The sequence below is a fragment of the Herpailurus yagouaroundi genome, unplaced genomic scaffold (genome assembly GCF_014898765.1).
Source record: "Herpailurus yagouaroundi ecotype Mexico unplaced genomic scaffold, PumYag 186, whole genome shotgun sequence".
Lineage (NCBI taxonomy): Eukaryota > Metazoa > Chordata > Mammalia > Carnivora > Felidae > Herpailurus > Herpailurus yagouaroundi.
In genome coordinates this window covers 9,702,570-9,726,079 of record NW_024412417.1, presented here as the reverse complement: position 1 = coordinate 9,726,079, position 23,510 = coordinate 9,702,570, and the positions used below count along the sequence as shown (strand labels likewise).

Below are 23,510 nucleotides of genomic sequence, written 5' to 3'. Positions count from 1 at the left end.
GCAGAAGAATACAATCACTGAACTTCTACCACACAAAATCTTACACACGAATGTTCATAGTTAGTGGTTGCCTTGAGCTGGGGAGGTTGGGGATGGAGACAGAGAGTGACCTTTTCTGGGGGTGGAGTTTCTTTTCGGGGCAATGAAAATGTTTTAAAATTGATTGTGGAGAAGGTTGTACACCTCTGAATAATATTAACCACCATTATATTGCAGACTTTATTTAAAACATTTTTTAATGTTTTTTTTATTTATAAGCAGGGGAGGTGCAGAGAGAGGGGGCCAGAGGATCCCAAGTGGGCTGTGTGCTGATAGGCTGACAGCAGTGAGCCCAACAGAGGGCTCGAACCCCAAACCATGAGATCATGACCTGAGCTGAAGTCAGAAGCGCAACCGAGATACCCAGGCACCCCAAGTTGCAGACGTTAGATTGGTGAATTGTATGGCATGTGAATTACATTATTAATAAAGTTTTGGTTTATGGGAAGAGGGCACATTTTAAAGAGTTTTTGTGTTTTTGTTTTTAAGAGAGAGGGAGAATGAGCTGGGGCAGGGCAGAGAGAGAGCAAGAGAGGGAGAATCCCAAGCAGGCCCCACAAACAGCGGGGCTTGAACCCACAAACCGAGAGATCATGACCTGAGCCGAAACCCTGAGTCAGGTGCTCAACCAACTGAGCCACCCAGAGGATACATTTAAATTCTGAGTCCTCATGCAAACATGTTGGTCTCTTTGTGAACCAGACTGCTCCGTTTCCTCCTCTGCACTCTGTTTTGAACGCTTTTTCTGGAACCAGTTCTCTCACACGTAGGCAGGAACGGCTTCTTGCCCCTCTTCACCGTCCTTGCCTGTGCGTTCCCATACCTTTTCTGATTATTCTCTGGTTATTGTTCTACACTGTAGGACTCCTGCTGGTGGGACTTCTGTACTAGTGTCTGTGGTCCCTGCCACGGGGAAATTCACGCGGCTTTACTATCAGAGTCTTGTGATATTCTTGTAAAGGATGAAAGGCAAACATGCTTCATCACAGTCTTTCCGGGGCCTTTTTAAATCTAAAGTGCCCCAGAAGTGGGCGAGCACAACTGCCCTTTGGGGTCACGGTGGCTGTTCAGAATTCTGCCCCCTATACCCAAGGCGTCAAAATTCTGTGGGGCCTCAGATTTGGTCACTGAGTGCTTTAACAGTACACTGATCTACTGGGAAGGGACAAGAAAGTTCCGAGGGGGAGACACATCTAGTAATTTCACTTTTCATTCACAGCCCTAGTGAATTAAGCTCACATAAAAGGAACTTGATCACAAGAATAGTACGAGCTAAGAATGCCATTTTTCTTTGGATTTCAAATTGAAGCAGAGGATTAGCTAGCCTCTCATCTTAGCTGCTCTTTAATCTTTCTTCAGAAATCAATCCTTTTATTACTGTGTTGCTGTTTTTTTACCTATCACCTTTACAACTTTTTTTCTAGAAGTCAGGATGCCCACCCCCCAAAATTACACATTACAGCAGCTGGCACGTTGGTAGGGTTTTCTGGAGGAGTGACTGTCTCTCTCCTTGCACAGTCGATAGGAATGATTTTTTCCCAATGGGCTCCTCTGTGAGAATTGATCTGTGTGATGCTTCAGCCCCACTGAGTTGTTCTTCAGAATTTGCCACAATCGCCATGGGTGGGATTACAGGTGTTTTTCACCTCTCTGGTATGCTTATCTTATTCTTGTTCTAACAGCTACTTGTTCCTTCTATCTGCCAGACAAGTGCCAGGCAGTGAAGACAGAACACTAAGGAGGACAGACACAAACTCTCTATGAGCTTCTTATATACTGGAGGATTACAGACAAGAAAAGCGCCAGGAACCATGGAGTGTAAGATGTGCCTTGACTGGGTCACTGGATATGCTACGGAATAATACCTTCCAGACCAGTGGGTCATAAAGGCTTCCAAAAGGAAGTGATTTGCAAGGTGAGATCCAAATTATTGAATCCAAATTACTGAATTTTTGGCTTCTTTTTTTCCCTTACATTACTTACATTACTTTTTTAAAAACCCACAAGTTTACAATGTTCCCCGGTGCCCAAATCATACCTGGATTCACTATAGAGATGTCTAAGGAAGGAGGCTCTCAGGGATGCAGGTGATAGAGTGCATTAACTTCACAGGGCGGAAGAAAGCCTACAGCCCCAAGGGAAAGGACTGCTCTCTTCGATCTCCTTCGATAGGACACAAGCTTCCTGGGGCAGGGGCAGGGAAGGAAGGTGAGTCTCAAGGCCTCAAGGAGACATCCTCAAGGCCTCAAGGCCTCCAACTATTCCTCCAAGATAGTTCAAACCAATTACACCACTGTTTTACTTATTTGCATACTAGTCTGAGTTACGATGCCTGAAATCTTAATACGCATATTTTCCTCAACAAGGATAAATCCGTGCAGTTTAAAATGGTGCCTAATTTCCTCGAAAGCAATTGCTCACTTAAGACAATTATCCACTCTGAAAGGCCCACCGCATTCGATCTTTCTTCCTGCCTGAATACATTCTTTAAAATAAGAATTAAAAGCTGATATTTGCAGAACATCTTCCAGCCTAACTAAATAGGAAATTGACAGCTTTCCTTGTGTAATGCAAACCTCAAGGTTAAAAGATCCACCCAAGCTTACAGCGTTCACATGGCTTTGCATGATGTGCTTTCCTTCTTGGGACGTATTCATTTCAGTTTGTGGAAATCAACCGTTGTAAGTGAAAGGTATTACAGAATTCTGAGCTTCTAGAGGTCTCAAAGGGACACAGCACCCACATACATGGACTCAACTGGCACTTAAATCCTGTCTCTGTCGCTAACACTAACCTGGGATCAGTTTTCCTTTATTTTGTAACATTTATTTTTGAGAGACAGAGAAAAACAGAGCATGAGCAGGGGGAAGGGCAGAAATAAAGACAGGAAGACACAGAATCCGAAGCAGGCTCCAGGCTCTGAGCTGTCAGCAGAGCTCGACGTGGAGCTCGAACCCACGAACTGCGAGATCACGACCTGAGCCGAAGTCGGATGCTTAACCGACTGAGCCACCCAGTGCCCCAGTCCTTTTCCTTTAAAAGAAAAGTCTCATTTCCACATCCGTACAAGAGATGAAGAGTTAGGATACGTAAAGCGCTTAGCAGATTGGCTGGCACATAGGAAAGGCTCGGTAAATGGTAAATGTCATTCCACCTGATCAAAAGATAGAAGCCACAGGGCTGGAGACTGATCGGATATGAGGAAACAGAGTGAGAGGGACAAAGCAGAGGACCTACATCTCAAGGAGGGAAGGAAGACTGGAATGGGGAGGCCACTAGCTGACACACGAGTCAACAGGCGCAGATCTGAGGAAATAGAGGCCAGTTTTCCACTTGGGGCACAGTGAATATGAAATAAGTCATCAAGATAGAGAAGACTGAGCATTGATAAAAGCAGGGTTAGAGCCGCTTTTACTATTTATGGAAGGGAGCTCTATGTAGAAAAGTGTCATTTTTAAAAATGTTTATTTACTTTGAGAGAGCATGAGTGCATGCGTGTTAGCAGGGGAGGGGCAGAAAGAGAGGGAGAGAGAGAATCCCAAGCAGGCTGTGCACTCAGCGCTCAGAGCCTGACATGGGGCTCAATCTCATGACAGCGAGGTCATGACCTGAGCCGACATCAAGAGCCCATCACTTTTAACCCACTGAGCCACCCAGGCGCCCCCAGAAGATCTACGTAATTTTAAAAAGCCTGAAGTTAAAAAGAACTAAAGGAACATCCTGTGAAAGTATATTAATGACAAAGCATCATTACAAACACATTCCTTTAGCCAAAATGAGTATCGGGTGAAAAGTGACATCACACAAAGGCCACCACACCGGGTCAGAGGGGCATCTCCGCCACACAGGACACAGGGTCCTTTGTACTGTTGCTGGTGGCCCAGAGGGCAGAGCCATTGTTCCCTTGTCTTCTTCAGGTGGACACCACACAGGGGAGCAGCTCTTTAGGCTGGATGTCCCAAATCTAGGATCCCAGAATCTGGGAACTTAGGACTTCTCCAGGTCTGCGCAGGCGGAGTGGGAGTTGAGACTTCACAGCATCGGAGGTGGGAGCATTGAGTAGCAGACAAGATGAAGACCCATTCAATCTGAACCTTTCCTGAGAGAAATGTGGCTCAAACCTTCAATGCTGGCTAATCACGCCCAATCTCCCCGGGCTCACACAGTTCTCTTCCAAGCTCTCTTTGCTCTGTTGCAGCAATGCCCTTGGACGTCCTGGCACACAGCAAGGAATAGATGTTACGCTTGCATTTGCTGAGTTAAAGAGGTTCCCATAATAAGCTTACTTAATACACAAAAACCGTGTGTGTACCATAAATGACTTTTTAAAAAGCATGTGTAAGTTTTAGACGGGATAAAACAAACCAAACTGGAGTCCATTATGCCGTTTTGAGTCCAACTCCTCATCCTGAAGCAGCAGCTGTTCCTGCTAATTGGGATCACATTGATGGGTGGATAGTGCTAAGGCTCTTGCCTTGATGTAATTGTTTCTGGGTTGGCCAACGACAGCTTCTCTCTTCTGATGTCTGGGTACTCCAGTCAGCAAAAGGCATGCGTGGGCTTCTGGGCAGGTCACAGGTCTGGCTGGCTTCCATAGTCCAGAGTCATTTGGCAGAAAACTTGGCCAGTGAGCAGACACTTTTAAGTGAATTCCATGGGTGTGGAGACATCCTCGCAATGCCTCCTTTTTCCTTCCCTTTTAGTACATGTGTCTGAGCTGCCAAAAAACCCATTTTACACAGCTACAGGCACACTGTTTGGTGCATGTTAGATGTGAAGGTGGGGAGTGCTACAGTGGCCTAGCTTGTACTTTATGCTGGCAGTGTTTCTGCATGACTCTTTTTTTCGATACCTTGGCAAAGACACTGCTCTCTCCCCTCCAGAACATTAGAGACTGTCTACATGACCAGCAGCCGTATTATTTAATGATATTTAAGTCCGTTTCCAGACAGGCTGCAAAAACTCACAGCTTTTTTTTTTTTTTTCAAAAAGGGAAATGTTTTCACAGTCTCATTAGTTTTCCTTTATCACAAAAGCTCAGTTTGCACAGGATTTTTTTTTCCCCTTGAATGATGAATATTTCAAAAACGACACATCCCTCTACGGGGACAACAACTTTAATGGTTACAGTCCATAAAGATGGTCTATTGAGATCATTACTAAGAAGTATTGCTGATTAACAAACTGAGAGTGGAGAGGAAAGACAAATGAAATGAGGTGTGGTTTGGGTGAGCAAACTAAAAATATTGAGGGCCAGAAAGACGAGTAATTAAAAAAGAAAAAATGGGTGGGGAAAAAGGATGGGAGGGGTAAAGTTTCTCAGGAGACAATAAGACAGGGTGGAGGGCAGGGACAAGGACACCAGATTTGGGGAGGAGATGCTGCGTATGATGTTTGTTTGGAAGAAGGGACAGGAAGGGGTGGGCAAGTCTGTTGGGTCTTAAAACTCTTCCATATGGCTGGGCATTCTGGAAATCTGACCAGCTTGTTCAACGAAAGCTCAGTTTGTAGGGCGGACAGATCACATCTAAGCTGAAAGGTGTTAAGCACCCCGTTCCCTCTGGGCCAGAAAACTGACTCAAAACTCTCTACATGGGCTGCCTCTTGGTGGGCCCATTTGCACACCTGGTGCTGAGCTGAACATTCAAGACCTGGGAATAAAGATCCGGGGAGGGTGGTCGAGATGAAAAAGACGGAGGCGCTCTCATCAGTTTAGTGACTAAGAGGCGTACAGGCATGGGAACCACGGAGGTAATGACTGCAGACAGCAAAACAGAGGAGAAAGGGGGCAGATATTAACGCTGGACCTTTTTTTTTATTTTTTTAAATGTTCATTTTTGAGAGTGAGAAAGCAAGGGGCAGAGAGAGGGAGACAGAATCCTAGCCCGACGCAGGGCCCAAACTTATGAACCACGAGATCATGACCTGAGCCAAAGTCAGATGCTCAACCGACTGACCCACCCAGGGACCCCGAAAGTTGGACTTAAAATACATTTAAGAAAGGTATTTAACGAGATTGGCGATAAGATAAAGACAGTGAATTGCTGGGTCACGGAATCTGCTCTTTAGAGTCATTTTATTTTTATTTTTCAAAGTTTATTTTGAGAGAGAGAGAGTGCAGGGTAGGGGCAGAGAGACGGAGACGGAGAATCCCAAACAGGCTCCAAGCTGTCAGTGCACAGCCCGAAGCAGGGTTCAGTCTCACGAACCGTGAGATCATGACCTGAGCCAAAACTCCTGAGTCAAATGCTTAACTGACTGAGCCACCCAGGCGCCCCTCTGTGGGTCCAAACATCACAACCTCCCCACAGCGGAATTGGGAGGATGATTCCTTACCCTGCAGAGGTAACTATGGAGGCAGCTTTCGTGTAGCCTGGGTGATGCTGTGAGGCAGCAAAGGCCGCATGGCCAGCCCCATCGTGGATGCTCAGAGCGAAGATACTCTATGGTGTGGACTGAGGGTCATGTGAACGAGATCCGCTCTGAGGCTCCTACACAGACTCTCAAAATCAGCACTTCTCTCTGCCTGCCCATGTGTGCCATTTTTCATACCACCACCATTAGACAAAGAGCTGGAAAATCACAGGGAGGAACACGCAAACCACCGTGACATGCCACGTGCCTTCGAGGGTCAGTGAAACTGCCAAGAGGCCTTTTTCCATTCCTAACACCTCTTAATATGATTAACTTAGTGTGAGTCTTCTGGGCACAAAGCTTCCAGGAACAGCATTTCTCAGGGTGAGTTTATAAAGAGCACTCACGAGATATACCAAGAGAAATCACCGAGGCTGATTCTCAGGGATAAAAATCTCCCCTCCCACCTCTCTCATTTAATCTCCCTTGGCATGGAGTAAAATCTGAACTGCTTATTAAAAGTACACCATGGACCTAAACCACCATACGCAAAACAGCCGAGCACGCGGAGCTCCGCAGAGGTGGGGTTTAGGAACGTTCGAAGCTCGGGTCAGTTTGGCTCCATTTCTCTTGGCCTAAGATGCTCTGATTTTATCAGCACTGAAATATTAAAAAATACATATGTGTGAAAAAAGCTGTAAAGCTGCCTCCTCAGGCCAAACTACGTGTGTCGGCATGGCCACATGTGGGTGGGAAGGGTCCCTAGGTACGATGACCACAGAGTCAAAAGGTTATTTTCTCAGATGTGGGCAAATGTCACTTTAATTGCAAAGCCTTCATTTACAGCACACTCAACAATGAACAAACAGGAGAACTGTGACTTCTGAACATATGAAATGTATAAAAGTCCCTTGAAATTCAGATAGTCGAGATACGAGCATTCCACAAGAAAAGCACACTTCCTCATTTTTCTGAAGACCGTCTTATGTTTCAAAGATGACAAGGCATACTCAGAATCTCAAAACAGTAGGATGTTCCTTGCAGGGAGAGAAGAAGAAAGTCTTGTTTCATACTATTAGGCAAATACTTAACGAGAAGGGTCCTGGGTAGGGATGGGAAGCCAGGAGGAAGGAAGCACCAGATACCATGCGAAACTAAACAAATCAGTTCCACCTCTGTAACACAGATGGGACATGCCACTCCACGACCCCCGACACAGGGTGTGCAAGAACAGCCATCGGAGAGCGGCTGCCGTCACTGGCTGGGATTGCTGAAGGGTGTCAATTTAGCCCATGGACAAAATCCTTGAACAGCAGATACAAACTGTCACTGACTTTAAGTCAAAAATAATCTTAAGGAAATTCTTGTTTTATTTATATAGATATGGACTCCTATTTATCTAATTAGAGCAATGATTACACAGTTGACATTCCTGTTCCAGAAGGGTTTGTTCAAACACTGGAATGGCTTAAGAAAAGCATCGTCTAATTTCGATTTTATTTTACACTTTGAAAAGAGACAGAGGGAAGACAGAGATAAAGGATGACTAATTCCCCCCGACTCTGGGGCCCAGCAGGTACAGACTTCTCTGACTCCAGGTTCATCCACACTGCTGGGAAGTTTCAATGTCTAGGGAAAACCAGGGAAGACTAGGTAAGCCCGCTGCGCCCCACCCCTACAACACAAAGAATTCTACAGTGAGTCTATCACAGTGCTCTAGCTGAAGCATATCTTTAAAACTAAAGAGGGATTCAACTGAACATCTAAATTTTAAAACTGTAGCGTTTCAGCAACAAATAAGCTCAGAGAACTCAACCCAGAAGTGAAATGAAAGAACTATTGCTCTGACGTCTGAAAATCAAGCCGCTGCGCTCAGCTCTGCCCCACTTTCAGGCTTAGGCAGACACATAAGGGGGTGGTGGCTCCTTGGACGCGCCATTCACAGTGGCATCGTCGTAAGGGGGTAACAGCACCTGAGAAGAAACAGAGAAGACGAGGGTTAGTGTGTAAAGGTGCACATACATTCCCCTGAGCTTTAACTTTAAAGGAACTTTCATGCAATTAAACGTTTACCATAGCCGGTACCAAAGATCAACTTGCCAGCAAGTGGCTACCCTTCGATGAGAGACTTTTTCTTAAGGAAGAAAACGGGAAGAGACTTTTGGCCCTTCTGTAGGATCTCCTCACCCTGTTCACATGTGCCTGGAGGGACACAGGACTGTGTCGCTAGGACTAGGAAGCAGGCGACTGTGGCTCTCCAGAGCACGAAAGGCTTCTGGGTGAGTTCCACGTGTGCACACAATTGGGGCAGGCACCTAACTGACCACAGGAGCCACACTCATGGTTGAGATCAGCCACAGTTTACCGGCACAGCCTAAGTTACTTAACCTACATTTCTGCAGCCATAATAGGTGGATACCTGAGGTCTATAAAATACCTAACACTGCTTGATGCACCCCTGAGACGGTCGATATTATCTGTCAATGGGTGAAGAGAAATAAATAAGAATAAACACTCATGTTGATGGACAACCTTTCTGTTCACATTTCAGGTACAAAATCAAGCACTTCTAATTGTTCATGAGCTGTCAACATAAGAAAACACTGACTGATTTGGGGAGTAAAAAACCAACCAGGGAACAGCAACTCAATATAATTAGCCTTGATTCAATCAACTAACATTTATTATGCACCTACTGAATGACAGGCATTGTGGGTACAAGATAATTCAAATAAAAGACAGTCTGTGCCCTTAGGAATTGAGAGATGAGATGAACGAAAACCTTACCCACCTCAAGTGCTTTGTGGAAAGAGGAAGAATATTCATTCACAAATGGAACAGAACAAAACAAAATTATGGACATCACTTAAACTGAAAGTAGTAAATAAATGTAAAAGTCAATTTCCTGCCTTTTCATTTATTTATCCCTTTAGCTTCCATAGGGACATTAAAATTTTCTTTTTAAGTTTTTGTCACACCCCATTCCCCCAATACCACACACAGGCACACTCTTCCCTCTCTTAACACACCTGATTGCTGATTTTTCTCTTCTTCCGGTCTGGGAGCTCCTCTTGAGGTGCAGCCCTGTCTCACTTAGCCCCAGAGATGGCCCCAGTCCCTATTCGCTAGTAGGAACTCAGATGTTTGTAGAATAAATGATGGAGGCATCCCCTGGGCTGGCCCTGGGAGAGTCTGTATGGTACATCAGAGGGAGAAGTGCAGCCGAGCATTCTAGGCAGAGGACATCTACACTGGCTAGAGGCCAATTAGGAGACTGGAAACCACCCAGTCATTTGAACAGAGAAAATTTCATAAAGAGTCATTAACAGAGGACTGGAGGTGAAACAGGTAAAATCAGGCACGATCAGTGCATCGGTGTGAACAGGATGTTAAAGAACGCACACGGAAAACTCCTTTAGGCCTCTCGGGAGGATACGTGGCATCAGGCCCAGAGCAAAGAGGAGGTGCTGCAGGCAGACAGGTAAGAGCACCGGCAAAGGGAGGAAACCTGAACGTAGAGTACCTTCTGGGACCGGAAGGAAAGACGGACAAGGGTCAGAGCATGACCGGAGCCCTGTCTTTCACGAGCAGGCACTTTACCCAGTAACTGGCAGGAGCATCTTGACGAGGGATCCTAAAGGTCTCGGCCTGACATGGGAGAAAAGTGTACTCTCTACAACAAAGCCACAGCTCCGCTCCCTGTGTCGGCACATAGGTGTGTGTGTGCGTGTGTGCGTGTGTGCACATTCGATGTGGCTACTTAGAACCGGTGGCAACAGCTGGGATCGACACTAAAAACATTTACATTTTCCATGACTGAGCTTCAGCATGATGCTCCTCGGCCTCATTAAATAATGAACTGGTTCCTATCTATCATTATCCTTGGAGAAATTATTCTAAAACACAGCAGGGCTACTAAAAAAGGACTGAAATCAAGCCATGGTATCCAATTTATTTTCTTTCCTGAGCAAAACACAACACTCAGATTCTCCAAAAATGTACACCAAAGATTAAACATGAAATTAAAAAAAATTTTTTTAATGTTTATTTTGAGAGAGAGAGACAGCAGGAGAGAGAGGGAGACACAGAATCTGAAGCAGGCTCCAGGTTCTGAGCTGTCAGCACCGAGCCCAATGCGGGGCTTGAACCCACGAGCTACGAGATCATGACCTGAGTCAAAGTTGCCACTTAACCAGTTGAGCCACCAGGGGGCCCCTGAAATTTTTTTAAAAAAAGAAAAAAAGTACTGTAACTTTGTAATTTTGTTTGTCAAAATATACCTACTTTCGCATTAAGTTTGGCAGTTTGTCACTATTTCTTGTGATTTGTCTTCAAACTTGTATTATTATTATATTTTTAAGTTTATTTATTTATTTTGAAAGGGACATAGAGAGTGCGAGTGGGGGGAGGGGCAGAGAGAGAGGGAGAATCCCAAGCAGGCTCTGCAGGCGGTCAGTGCGCAGAACCTGATGCAGGGCTCGAACTCATGAACCATGAGATCATGACCTGAGCCGAAATCAAGAATCTGACATTCGACCGACTGAGCCACCCGGGTGCCCCTTCAAACTTGTTTCACAGTTTCATTTTACAACAGTTATCTTCACATCCCAATATTGGCCTTTGGTCTCAAACATTCCTATTGCCTTGGACCCTTCATCCAAAGTCAAGAGGCCTGGTGACAAGTTTGCCCTTTCAGCGGGGCTCGTGACAGTCTCACCTATCCTCACGTCCCCACAACCACACTGAAGATGGTCTTCACACAGTACCTCACGCTCTTTTCACTGAAAGTCATCCAAATGGAATCAGTTTTACATTCTGAAGGAATAGCGTCATTTTTTTTAATCGAAGTGACGTTAATATTATTGACAATTTCAAGGAAGGGTTGGTGACATGGGACTGCCATACTGTTTCTATTACAGTCTGACAATGCTGACTAAAAACACTTCCTGTTGTCCTTTTCTTCTAAAGATCAATAAAGTACTTAGAAATCTGAAAAAACAACTGTAGAGTCCATTAAGATGGAACATGCCAATTAAGATGCCACATAACAAAACTGGTTGAAATCCAATTACTTTGACATTTTTAGAAGTTGGCTTTTAGTTAAACTCAGTCTTTCATTTTTAAAAATTTAGTCATTCACAATGAATGACTACAAAAATAATGTCTGAGGACTAAGAATATAGGTCATGTCCTACTTCAAACTAAAGGCACTGCCTGGAAAAAGGCAGCTGCCCGACGAGTAGACAAACACAGAGACGTTACAAATCTCAACCACAGAGGACTTGACTTCAAGCAATATCCAATCTAATGAAATTCTAATCTAAGTACAGTCCCTTGGAGTTTGTCTTAATGCGAGCTCAACCACAGGGTGACTGTGTGATCGTGTCACTTTCTTCCATGCAGAGGGGAAAATCCCTCTTGCCAGTGACCCCAGAAGGCAGCTGTTCACTAGGAAGATTAGAGTCTGTGTGTCCGTAGGGTCTCTTTCGTTGGGAGTTACCTTGCTAAGTGACACTGTGCTTGTGGGAAAGCAGCTCCCTGGTCATTGCAGTTCAACACAGCAAATACATCAATACATAAAACAGTTGGAGGGAGAAATAAATTAACACCAAAGGTCAAAAAATGTAACACAGAAGTGATTTCATAGAAGGATTCCATAAATCCGCAAGTCATTAAAATTTGGGAAACGAATTCATTCCATCGAATACTAAGAGATGATAAAATGGTCGAGAGAAAAGAACTATTTACTGGTAAAAACAGGAGATGTTTGGGTACTATGGTTAGAGTTGGACTTCAACCATAATAGTAGAGCTTAGGCATTAAAAGCTTACATGGAACTCTACAGTTGTCAGCTTTACACACACACCTCCCCAAAGTATTATAGGTAAGTTACACACATGTCTACAGACATTCACAAAATTACATGTCCAATTTTGTGTTTTGGGAAGAGTGTTCGGAGCTTTCATCATGTTCTCAGAGAATCTTCCCCGGAGATCTGGGGGTCAAGACCAGAGATCAATATGAGGTACAAGGTAAAGTGCACCAGAAGGCTGTTTGCTGGCCCCTGCATCCTACCAGGGCAACGTAAATTAAACTGAAACCAGTGGCCAGGACGATGGCTGTGTGGCACCTTGTCCACGCTGGGGCAGGGGGAGGAGAACCCCTAGGAAAAAAAGAGAACTGACAGATGACCTTACACAGTCAAAATACTTGTAAAATAGCATTAGTAGGTGGTTGACAGATCTAATAGCCACACAGAAAGGATGGGGGCTTAGGTAACAGGAAAAAAAACATGGCAGCTGAAAAAACAAGGCAAATGTTTACTGGGAAAAAACAAAAACTATACAAGAAAATGTATACCACAGAGCTCTGCACTGAACAATATTCACGTATGTGCATCATCCAAAGTAAACACTGACTGATGGCGGCACCAGAAAATCTGATATGACTGTACGAGGAGGACAAGGGAAGCAAGGAACACGAGGAGGAGAGTGAGAGTTAAATCCTATCCAACAACAAGAAGTCAAAAGAGGTCTTGAGCAGATGACCAAACAGCAAGGTAGACACTGTTTTAAAATACAGAGGTAAACACTAGAAGAAACAAGAAAAAGAGTCTGCAGCACTTACTGCTGGGGTAACAGGCAAGAGCTGGGCAGGATAAGTAAGAAAGCAATCTTTCTGTGCAGGATCTTCAGCTATGTATATGTAATACTATGTTAACAACACAAATAACATTTAAAAAATGAAAGAGTAATCATGGCAGCGTTGAAGTCGAAGTCCGTCATCAAGGGGCAACTTTCAACCTGAGGGTGGTGGGCAGGCTAAGGGCTGCGTCATTCCTGCTGGCTGGAGGCAAGTTGTGGATTTGACAGGAGCTTCTGCAGGGGGCCTGGAAGATGAGCTTGACTGGCCAGATCTGCAACTCTCAGAGCAGGGAAGGGTGGGAGGGTTTGGACCCCAGCAGTACAGACACTTAACAAAGCAACTGGGGAGCATTGTGCTGGCTGAAGTTATTACCTCAGGTGCAACATGCTCCCACAGAGAGGGTGATCAGGACCAGCCCCCACACCCACCTGAGACCCCCCTCCAGTCCTGGAGTCCAGACTCCCAGTGAGGAGTCCCAACCTCCACACCGGAACATAGTGCAGAGCACCCCACACTCCAAAGAAAACTAGAGAACTATGGTGCCCTGAGGTACCCCCAAGGAAACAAATGTGTGCAACAGGAAAACGAACAATTCCCTCATTTACTGTGTTCTTCCCGCTACTCATGCCCAGGTCAACAGCAGCCCCGTATCTGACCCCACCCTACCCTACCCCATCCCATCTATTCCCAGGATTCCTGGCATAGCGCGCTCATTACCGATCTGACTCCTTCTTGTGATTTTTCTCTCCTGGAACGCTCCTTTCCTGTCACTCCATACAAACCCAAACAACCCCAGGCTCATGTTAAATTCACTTCTAATATGGAGATCTGAAATGTTCCAGCCTCGATTACACTCTTCTCCACTTAATTATGCTGTACAATCACAGTACAATAAGTTCTTGAGATAAAAACACCACAATGATAGATTTTCATATTCTTTATAGATGATATGAAGTCGTAAGAACAACACTGGAAATGGCAGTAATTATAATACGACCCTCTGAACTCAAACCACAAAATCACTTTCCTGAAGCACTTATGTAACTTATCAATTGTATATTATCTTGTACTATTAATAGTCTCATATACACTTACCTTTCTCCTCTCCAAAGAGTTCCTAAAAAGCAGGAGTCTCACACTTCTGTATCCCTCTCTCAGAGCTTGTTCTTAGACAAAGGGGTATTCAAATGTGAGTTCTATCACTTAGTTGATGTGTGGCCATGACCATATTCTAGAGGCAATATGGCGGTGGATAGCCATCAGGATCTGATATCAGACCCGGGTTCAAATTCTAGCTCTGTGATTTATGATCCTTGGGTTATGAAATCTACCTGAACTTCAGTCTGCAGATCTATACAATGAAGACCACGACAAATTCCCTTTGAAAGGGTGTTATAAGGATTTAAGGGAGTTAACATAATGCTAATGTGCAGGACAGGATTAGCATTTGGATGCTCAATGAAAGGCAGCGATTTTCCAACTACAGCCAGACAATTGAAACAGTATTATTTTATCTTAAACTAGCTCACCTACGCAGCACGCTCTCCTCAGGAAAGTGACACCAGTAAGCCCTCTACTCACATCGTTATTTCCTTGGATTAGAAAAGAAGTTCTCTCTTCCTGCCCCAGCTCTGGTGGTTGCAGAGAGTGTTAGAGGCTAAAATTGAAGCTGCTCTGGGCCCTGCTTGTTGAGGCAAACAGATGACTGGATAAATACCCATGAGGGAAGGTCACTGAACCAATAACCTATCTGACATGGACCCTCTCTCAAGAATCCTGAAGATATTCCTGTTCTGGAATATGGAAGGATAGTCCTAAGGTTGTGCCGAGAAACTCCTTTGGAAACAAGCCAGCTCATGCTTCCTTTTACCTCAAAAGCTAGGAGCAGACAGTATACTCATTTCCCCCTACTATAGGATTTGCCGTCCCCACACCTCCCACGTCCTCCTTTACCAAATCTAAACAAAAGTAACTGAATGATGAGAAAAGACACTTTTTGTCCATGAAAAGTGGATGCCATTTTTACTGTAAGAGATGTGGGCATATAGTTATAATTCTAAAATCCACAGCAAGGTTTGGTTGAAAACACCATAGCCAGCACTCACGCCTTACCCACGTACATGGGGGCACCTATCAGAGGGCAGCTGGGCTGAAGGCAGAGATGATGATGGGCTGAAATGTGGAGCAGGATGGCCTATGTCAACAGCAGGGGTCATCCCGGGAGGGGGGAAAAGTACACGCAAACTACGTGTCATGAAAGACCGAGGCACACCCAGGAAGGTTTAGGTAGTTTGCTGCCTGGAGACCTGGGTGCGTGAGGTGGGATTACAACGGATGAGTCTGGAGCTACAGGCGGGACCCCAGCTGGTCTTGGAAGCAACGGCAGGGAAGTGGCACCTTCTTTCATAGAAACCAGCAGTCCTCGCCATTTTGGGGAGGGGGGGTGGACATGGGTCTGAGGAGGCACAGATTGTTTTTACAAAATCAACTGCCCTCCTCTCCCCACAAAACATGAAAAAGCCAAGAAAATACCACTGTGAATTTAGACTTTTCTTGTTTTGGCTCCTCGGGGGAGGGAGGGGGTGGTTTTCGTGAAGGGGCCTGGTATTTATGAAAGCACGACAGCTCACGAGAGCGAGAGCAGCCGCTGTTGACAACACATCAGTAACAGTCCCTCAAAGCTGCTTCACAAATAAGATGGAGTTGGCAGGACGAAGTTAGGATTCTGCTCCCTCCTCTCGTTTCAAGGAAATACTAGAATGCGTGCAGCTGAGACTGAGGTTATTGTAGGGGTAAATCCTGAATCTGTTCCTATTTATTAAGAAGGAAACAATACCAAACCACCCCACAAGTCACAAATAGCCATCACACAGCAAAGTGGAGTAACCCACAGTGGAGAAATGTTGCAGTAATAGTAAGTGGCACAGAACCCCCTGAAGACTTAAAAAAAATTTTTTTAATGTTTATTTTTGCGCGTGCATGAGAGAGAGAGAGTGTGAGCGGAAGAGGAGCACAGAGAGAGGAGAAACAGAATCCGAAGCAGGCTCCAGGCTCTGAGCTGTCAGCACAGAGCCCGATGCGGGGCTGGAACTCATGAACCAGGAGATCATGACCTGAAATGAAGGTGGACGTTCAACTAACAGAACCACCCAAGATCCCCTGAAGACTTTAATTTTTTGTTTTTTCTTTTGGAGAGTGTGTGAATGTGTGAGTAGGGGAGAAGGGGGGGGAGGAGGAAGGGGAATAGAGAGGGAGAGAGGGAGAGAGGGAGAGAGAGAGAGAGAGAGAGAGAGAGGGAGAGAATCTTAAGCAGGCTCCGTGTTCAGTGTGGAGACTGGTGCAAGGCTTGATTCCACGACCCTGGGTTCACAACCTGAGCTGAAACCAAGAGTCAGACACTCGTCCAACTGGGCCACCCATAGGTGCCCCCTATGAAGACTTTTAAATAAAGGGTTGACAAATCAGTTTTATGATTTACATCAGTCTGGCAGCAACAGAGAGAAGAAAACTGAAAAGTAGAGCTGAAAAGACTAAAGGACTAATCGTAACAAGTTTAAAGATGACTGGCCAAGGTGACAAGGTAGACATTGCTACCATTCACTGGAATGGAAGAAAAGCAGCAGATATGGAAGAAATAGTGTGATCTCCACAGTGTGCTCTTTTGTGGATGACAACTGGACGGTCGGGGGTATAGGCACGGAGCTGGTCTGGTTCACATCACCTAAGTGATTTCCACCAAATGAATAAAAAAGAGAGCAAGACAAATGATTTATTAAATGTTTTCCATTCATTTCATCAATGAGTGTTGGTGCTGCTGTGTGCCAGGTACTGAGGATACCGCACTAACTGAACCACACAAGGCCTGAACCAGCAGACAGCTCATCTGCTAGCCGAGGGGGGCTGATGAACAGAATTTATTTTCCATGGGGAAGAGCTTCTCAATCAGTATCCATTCACAAGAGTGTGCCATACAAACACTGTTTCTTCCTGTTTGCCACCGTGTCGAGAAGCCTGAGGCCTGCTGGGGTAGTGGCTAAGAGCATGGGCTGTGGGGCAGACCATCTGGGTCTACCAGTCCCAGCTCCGAGGCCTCGGGCCGGCCACGTACCTCTTAAAGCCCTACTTTTCTCCATCTATAAACAGGGGCCATAACAGCGTTTCTCTCACAAGGTTAGTGAAATAAATAAACCTCAGCAATGTGCTTATTAGTACATGGAATGTACTCAGGCTCAACAAATCACTTTATCCCACGCAGTTTTGAAAGGATACTGTGGCTTGCAGTATTGGTCATACTGCAAAATAAGACAAACGAGTGTTGAAATGACCTAGAAATAAGACAAGATGGAAATTAATTGGGTCAAGAAGTTTTTTTTCCATATATGAATGGATAGATAGATAGATACAGAAAGAAAGGAAAAGAGAGGGAGGGAGAGAGAGGAAGGTGTGTTTTTTCTTTTTAAAAATTTTTTAGGGGCGCCTGGGTGGTGCAGTCGGTTAAGCGTCCGACTTCAGCCAGGTCACGATCTCGCGGTCCGTGGGTTCGAGCCCCGCGTCGGGCTCTGGGCTGATGGCTCAGAGCCTGGAGCCTGTTTCCAATTCTGTGTCTCCCTCTCTCTCTGCCCCTCCCCCGTTCATGCTCTGTCTCTCTCTGTCCCAAAAATAAATAAACGTTGAAAAAAAGAAAAAAAAAATTAAAAAAAAAAATTTTTTAATGTTTACTCATTTTTGAGAAGGAGAGAGAGAGTGTGAGCGTGTGCAAGCAGGGGAGGGCCAGAGAGAGAGGGGGACAGAGGATCCCAAGCAGGCTCTGCATTGACGGCAGAGAGCCCGACGTGGAGCTTGAACTCACAAACCATGAGATCACCACCCAAGCCGAAATTAAAGTCAGACGCTTAACCAACTCAGCCACCCGGGAGCTCCTACTTTTTTGTGATAGTAAACTACAACAAGACTTTATGGAGCCTGGGTGGCTCAGTTGGTTAAGAATCCAACTTCGGCTAAGATCATGATCTCGTGGTCCGTGAATTCGAGCCCCCATCAGGTTCTCTGTTGTTGGCACGGAGCCCTCTTCAGATCCTCTTCGGATCCTCTGTCTCCCTCCCTCTCTGCCTGCCTCTCTCTCTCTCTCAAAAATGAATAAACATTAAAAAAAAAAAAAAAAAAAGACTTTAGGGGCACCTGGGTGGCTCAGTCAGTTAAGTGTCCAACTTCGGCTTGGGTTGTGATCTCACAGTTCGTGGGTTCAAGCCCCGCGTTGAGTTCTGTGTGGAGTGTGGAGCCTGGAGCCTGCGTTGAGTTCTGTGTCTCCTCCTTCTGCTTCTCCCCAACCCCTGCTCACTCTCTCTTGCAAAAATAAACATTGAAAAAATTTTTTTAAAAACCTTATGGAATAAATCTTTATATAAAAGACAGTGGGGTAATATATACTAACACATAATAGCTTTAGCTACTATTTTTCAAGGCTTTGTGACTATTTTGCAAGCAAATTATTCTTTTATTGATTTTCTACTAGAGTTTGTAGAAAATGTAAGCTTGATTTAATCTAGAGGCAAAACAACAAATAGGTGAGAATTAAAACTTTCTCAGGAAAAAGCTGTCCTTTACAAACGCCAAAGGGTTAGGTGCTGTTTGGGAACCCGCCTGCAGGAGAAAAAGCTCAACTCTGAGATCTACCAAGGCCAAAAGTTGGGATTCTTAAACTCCCCGGGATGGTTCCAACAGTTGTCCTACAAATGCCTAGAGAACTTGGCTTAAACTTCCACTAAAGCAGAGGTCTGTGAACTACGTGGGCCAAATCTGGCCTGCCACCTGTTTTTTCTGTGGCCTATAACCTATGAATGGTTTTTACATTTTTTAACAGTTTAAAAGAAAGAAATGCTTTGTGATCTGTGAACATTACATAAAATCCAAATTTCAGCACCCATAAATGAGGTTTTATGGGAACACAGCCATACTTACTCATCTATGTATTATCTACAGCTGGCTTCACACTAGGACAGCAGGGCTGAATAGTTATGACAGAGACCATCTGGCTCACAAAGCCTAAAGTATTTACTCTCTGGCTCTTTATAGAAAGTTTGCCTTTGCCCGTACTCAGGAAAAGCATTACCCTGATTTCTGCCCTTGGAAGACAGAATAATGTCAGATATGAAATTACACGGCCTCAAAACAATCTCAGAATTTCGAGGCACTTAGGTCTTCCAAAGGTCCTTTTAAATTAATTCCAAGAAGTCAAAATATTTTCTCTTCTTCACCATTTCTTACATCCCACATGGTCCACAATGTATATACAGTTACAGTGTACCTTGTTTAAAACAGGCGGCGTGTCTTACATTGGCCACACCATATTGGCCTGTTTAGACGAGCTTTTCCTTACTCATGCCAAACAGGAAAGGAGAGACAGCTGGCTTACGAATCTTCACGATTAACAGAAATAACCATTTGGGCATTTGGGACAGGGTCACCACGGACATAAAGTCTGGGCTATCTTTAAGGAACCTAGGTTAGCTATTTCCAAACTTTTTTAATATCCTCACATACGATATAAATAAGTAAACACACACATAATCACATTTTTTACCTCTAAGATACACATTTTCATACATTTTAATCCCTGAATAGAGGCTTCACCTTGTAATCGACAGCACCTTACAATAAGCAGTACCTGAAATAATGGTGCAATTTACAACTGATGGCATCTTGTTTCCAACATGCCAGGAGGCGGAGAGAACATAAACAGACTTTTTGGGAGGTTCCTGTAAGAAATCCCCACTGCTGGGGCGCCTGGGTGGCGCAGTCGGTTAAGCGTCCGACTTCAGCCAGGTCACGATCTCGCGGTCCGGGAGTTCGAGCCCCGCGTCAGGCTCTGGGCTGATGGCTCAGAGCCTGGAGCCTGTTTCCGATTCTGTGTCTCCCTCTCTCTCTGCCCCTCCCCCGTTCATGCTCTGTCTCTCTCTGTCCCAAATATAAATAAACGTTGAAAAAAAAAAAATTAAAAAAAAAAAAAAAAAAAGAAATCCCCACTGAGCCCTGTCTGCCTACATAATAAGGAATCATTTCCAAAGGCAAGTAAAATACAAGATGATTTTATCCTCAATTCACTGCAAAACTACTATAAACTGCAATTACTTAATATTACAGGACAAAGTCATTATTTCTCTTAATTCTCAATAGAGAAGCTACTCAGACTCTTTTACAGATTATATCCAGAATATAGACAGAACTCATACTTCAAATATTTCAAATTGGGTCAAAAATTCTCACCAGTGAGTTATTTGGTCTGGAAATACCAAATTCACATAGCTGCCCAAACTGAAAGTTAAAATGGTTTTGAGCACTTAAATATCTAATATTTAAATAACGCTATCTAAATGAATACACCTTTAAAAACCTGTACTTTTGTCTAAAATAAAAACACCTCATTTAACTACAGAGGAAATGGAAGGGATGGCTGGCCTGCTATGATGCTGTCTATGAAAGGCATCCCAGCTACTTCCTCTCCGCGACCCCAGCCTGATGTGCTACGCCACCTACTGTGCCTCCTCCTTAATGATTCTACACCGCTCCTTCCAGAGGCGGCCAAGGCGGCAGGAAGAACGCTCAGTACCTCAGATCTCAGCTTCCCATTTTACCCAGCTCCCCCTTCCCTGTATACCTCCCTCCCTCCCTTGCGTCAGTGGAAAGGGAGAAATGTCTCCTGCTTTCATTTCCAGCATCCAATGAAGCAATGTTTAATTTTCTATTACAGTGTAATTTGTGCCTACAAGCGTCATTTTTTCATAGCTATAAGTGCACTACCAACTTCCATATTCTGCTTTTCAAAGCATCACAAGCCTTTCGTCTGTTGTTAAACTGTTCGTAATAATTTTCATGACAATAATGACATTTTGTCAAGTGGATATATCCTTATTTAACCAAACCAGTCTCTAATTATTAGAAAATGAGCTCAGGGGCGCCTGGGTGGCTCAGTCAGTTACGTGTCCGACTTCGGCTCAGGTCATGATCTCACGATTCGTGGGTTCGAGCCCCCACGTTAGGGTCTCTGCTGTCAGTGCAGAGCTTGCTTTGGATCCTCTCTCCCTCCCTTCTCTCTGCCTCTCCCCTGCTCTCTGTGCTCTCTCTCTCCCAAAAAATAAACAAATGTTAAAAAAAACATGAGCTTGGGGTACTTTTGCTGTTAAAAACAATGCTGCACAAACATACATTTTTTAAAAATGGTTTCCTTAAAATACATACCCAGAAACTTTTCTTAAAATATGTTAAAAAATAAAATCCAAGGTCTCATTTGTTCCTAGAGCAAAAATCAATACACACTCTTTTTTGGACAAGGGTGATACGTAAGTCCATTTCTGTGTTGTTTTAAAGTAAACTGCAATGAAAATTGAGGGTAACTTAATCCTCTGTTCACTGCAAAACTACTATTAATTGTTCTCACTTGCTATTATTATAGGAGGATTACAATTAAGCAATTGATTAATAGCCTCTTACCCAGGGTCACAAGGAAAACTGGGTTTATTTGAAATGTTCTTCCAGAACTTTTAGGTTTCAAATATTTGTATGTTGACTGGACTGCTCCATGTCCTCATTGGATGAAATAACTGAAAAGTTATATGGGTCAGAGATAACTTCTAGCAGACCAGGAGATTTTTTTTAAATGCTGTATTTTACAACGGAAGGAAAGAAACATGAACTGAGTTAACATCACATCCGGTCAGCTTGCACCGTAGAACATACATGAGAGCAGGTGAAAAGCTTTCAGGAGGAAATCTCAGGGGCAGCCAGTGCAATCTCATGCACAACCAGCCGTGTGAATGTGGGAGCAATCGGGAAGCTGTGTGGGGCTGAGTTATAGGAAGTAGGGCTGCTTAGCACAACTCTGAAGAAGGCAGCTGCCCTGCGGTTACAAAGCTTCCTTTTAACCTTTGCTTTTCTTCCCACTCTAAGTCACCCTCCCATCCCTTCCACTGTGCTAAAAAGCAAAAATAAGCAAGCAAAATAAAAAAGTCCCACAGCTTCTTTTTTTTAAATTAATTTTTAAAAAGACTTTATTTTTAAGTAATTTCTACACCCAACATGGGGTTCGAACCTACAACCCCGAGTCGTAAACTCCACCAACTGAGCCAGCCAGGTGCACTCCCCCCACAAAGGACTGCTGCTTCTAAGGTTTGTGACTTGACTTGAGAAGAATCAGCTCAATGAACTGTGTAGCTGCTTCACTCCTCACCCCGCTCAGGCAGGTGCCAGGCATGGGAGGTGAGAACACATGGTCCTGGCTGCAGTCTGCCGAGTCTAGGAGGAAGCCGGTGCATAAGAACAGACAGAAGCCAGGTTGCTCAGGTCCGTAATGCCCCTCCTGCCGCTCGCCAGCCGCGTCATCCCAGGAAGTGACCCCCGTGGTGCCTCAATGGACTCTTCTGTACACAGGGCTTAGGAGACCCTACTCCAAAGACTCTTGGGGGATGAAGTGAGCTCATATACTCAAAGCACCCAGCACGGAGCCTGGCAGATGGCAACCACCACGTAAGCGTTTGGGGAGAGAGCCATGCTACTGAAGCTACAGGGCAGGAAGGTACAATAGAAGCAAAGAGCAGAACATCTCTGGAATTGTTCAGTCCCCAGGTGGATGGCATTTGTGGGAACTGTCGTGGAGACAGCACACCAAAAAGTGGTTGGACCAGGTACCTTCCAAGGTACTGTCCTACCCTCAGGCTAAGTGGTTTTATGTTTTATGTACAGTCACACACAAGAGATATCCCTGAGACTCATCTTACTCCGTATCCCCTCGACTATCAGCTTGCATTTCTACCACCTACAGCTCCCTCAAATCCTTCTCCTCTTCCTCTTTCCCTCCACCGTGGCCTTGGATCAGACCTTTATCGTCTCCATCGTCATAGTCACCTTGACTCTGGAGATAGTCTCCTAACTGCTCTCTCTGCTTACTGGAGAGCTTACCAAATCTCTATCAACCTCTCACATCTGCCTTGGCTTTTTAAAATTACAAGGGGAAAAAAAAGAAGCTTAGGGAGATCATATAAACTATTAAATTGCAAGGCCAAAGGACACCTACGATTGAGATGTTACAAGTAAGATCCCCCTTTTGTATTCCAGCAGGTAGCAGGCCAGAAGCTTCAGGGTCTAAAGTCACAGGCTACAGTTTTAAACTCTCTAGCAGTCGTGTTCTTAGCACACCTTTCTCTCCCCCACCCCTCACTGCTTCTGGACCCTCTGGTTCCTACAGGCAAACGACAGTGATGAAAGATGTGCACTGTTTATAAAGTATGTTTAATGAATCCGAGATGCCCAGGACTGGAAGAGATCTTGAGAGCCAGTCTAGTAACTTAGTTTTCTGGGGAAGCCCCCCTTACACCGTCTCAGAAAGTGATGAGTTTTCTCAAGAATCTGCAAGATGAGAACTGTACATTCACCTGGCATCAGTCTAGCTTCTCAAGTATGAAGGACCTTCTTCTGAAGTA

General features: G+C 44.6%; 1 protein-coding gene across 1 annotated transcript in view; it reads right to left on the bottom strand.

The window, feature by feature from the left end:
- Nucleotides 1-7,184: 7,184 nt before the first annotated feature.
- LAPTM4B (lysosomal protein transmembrane 4 beta) overlaps nucleotides 7,185-23,510 on the bottom strand; it is a 79,635-nt gene continuing 63,309 nt past the window's right edge. The window contains 1 exon segment of the mRNA XM_040494078.1: nucleotides 7,185-8,366. Coding sequence (XP_040350012.1) covers nucleotides 8,289-8,366 — 78 coding nt within the window. The 3' untranslated portion in view covers nucleotides 7,185-8,288.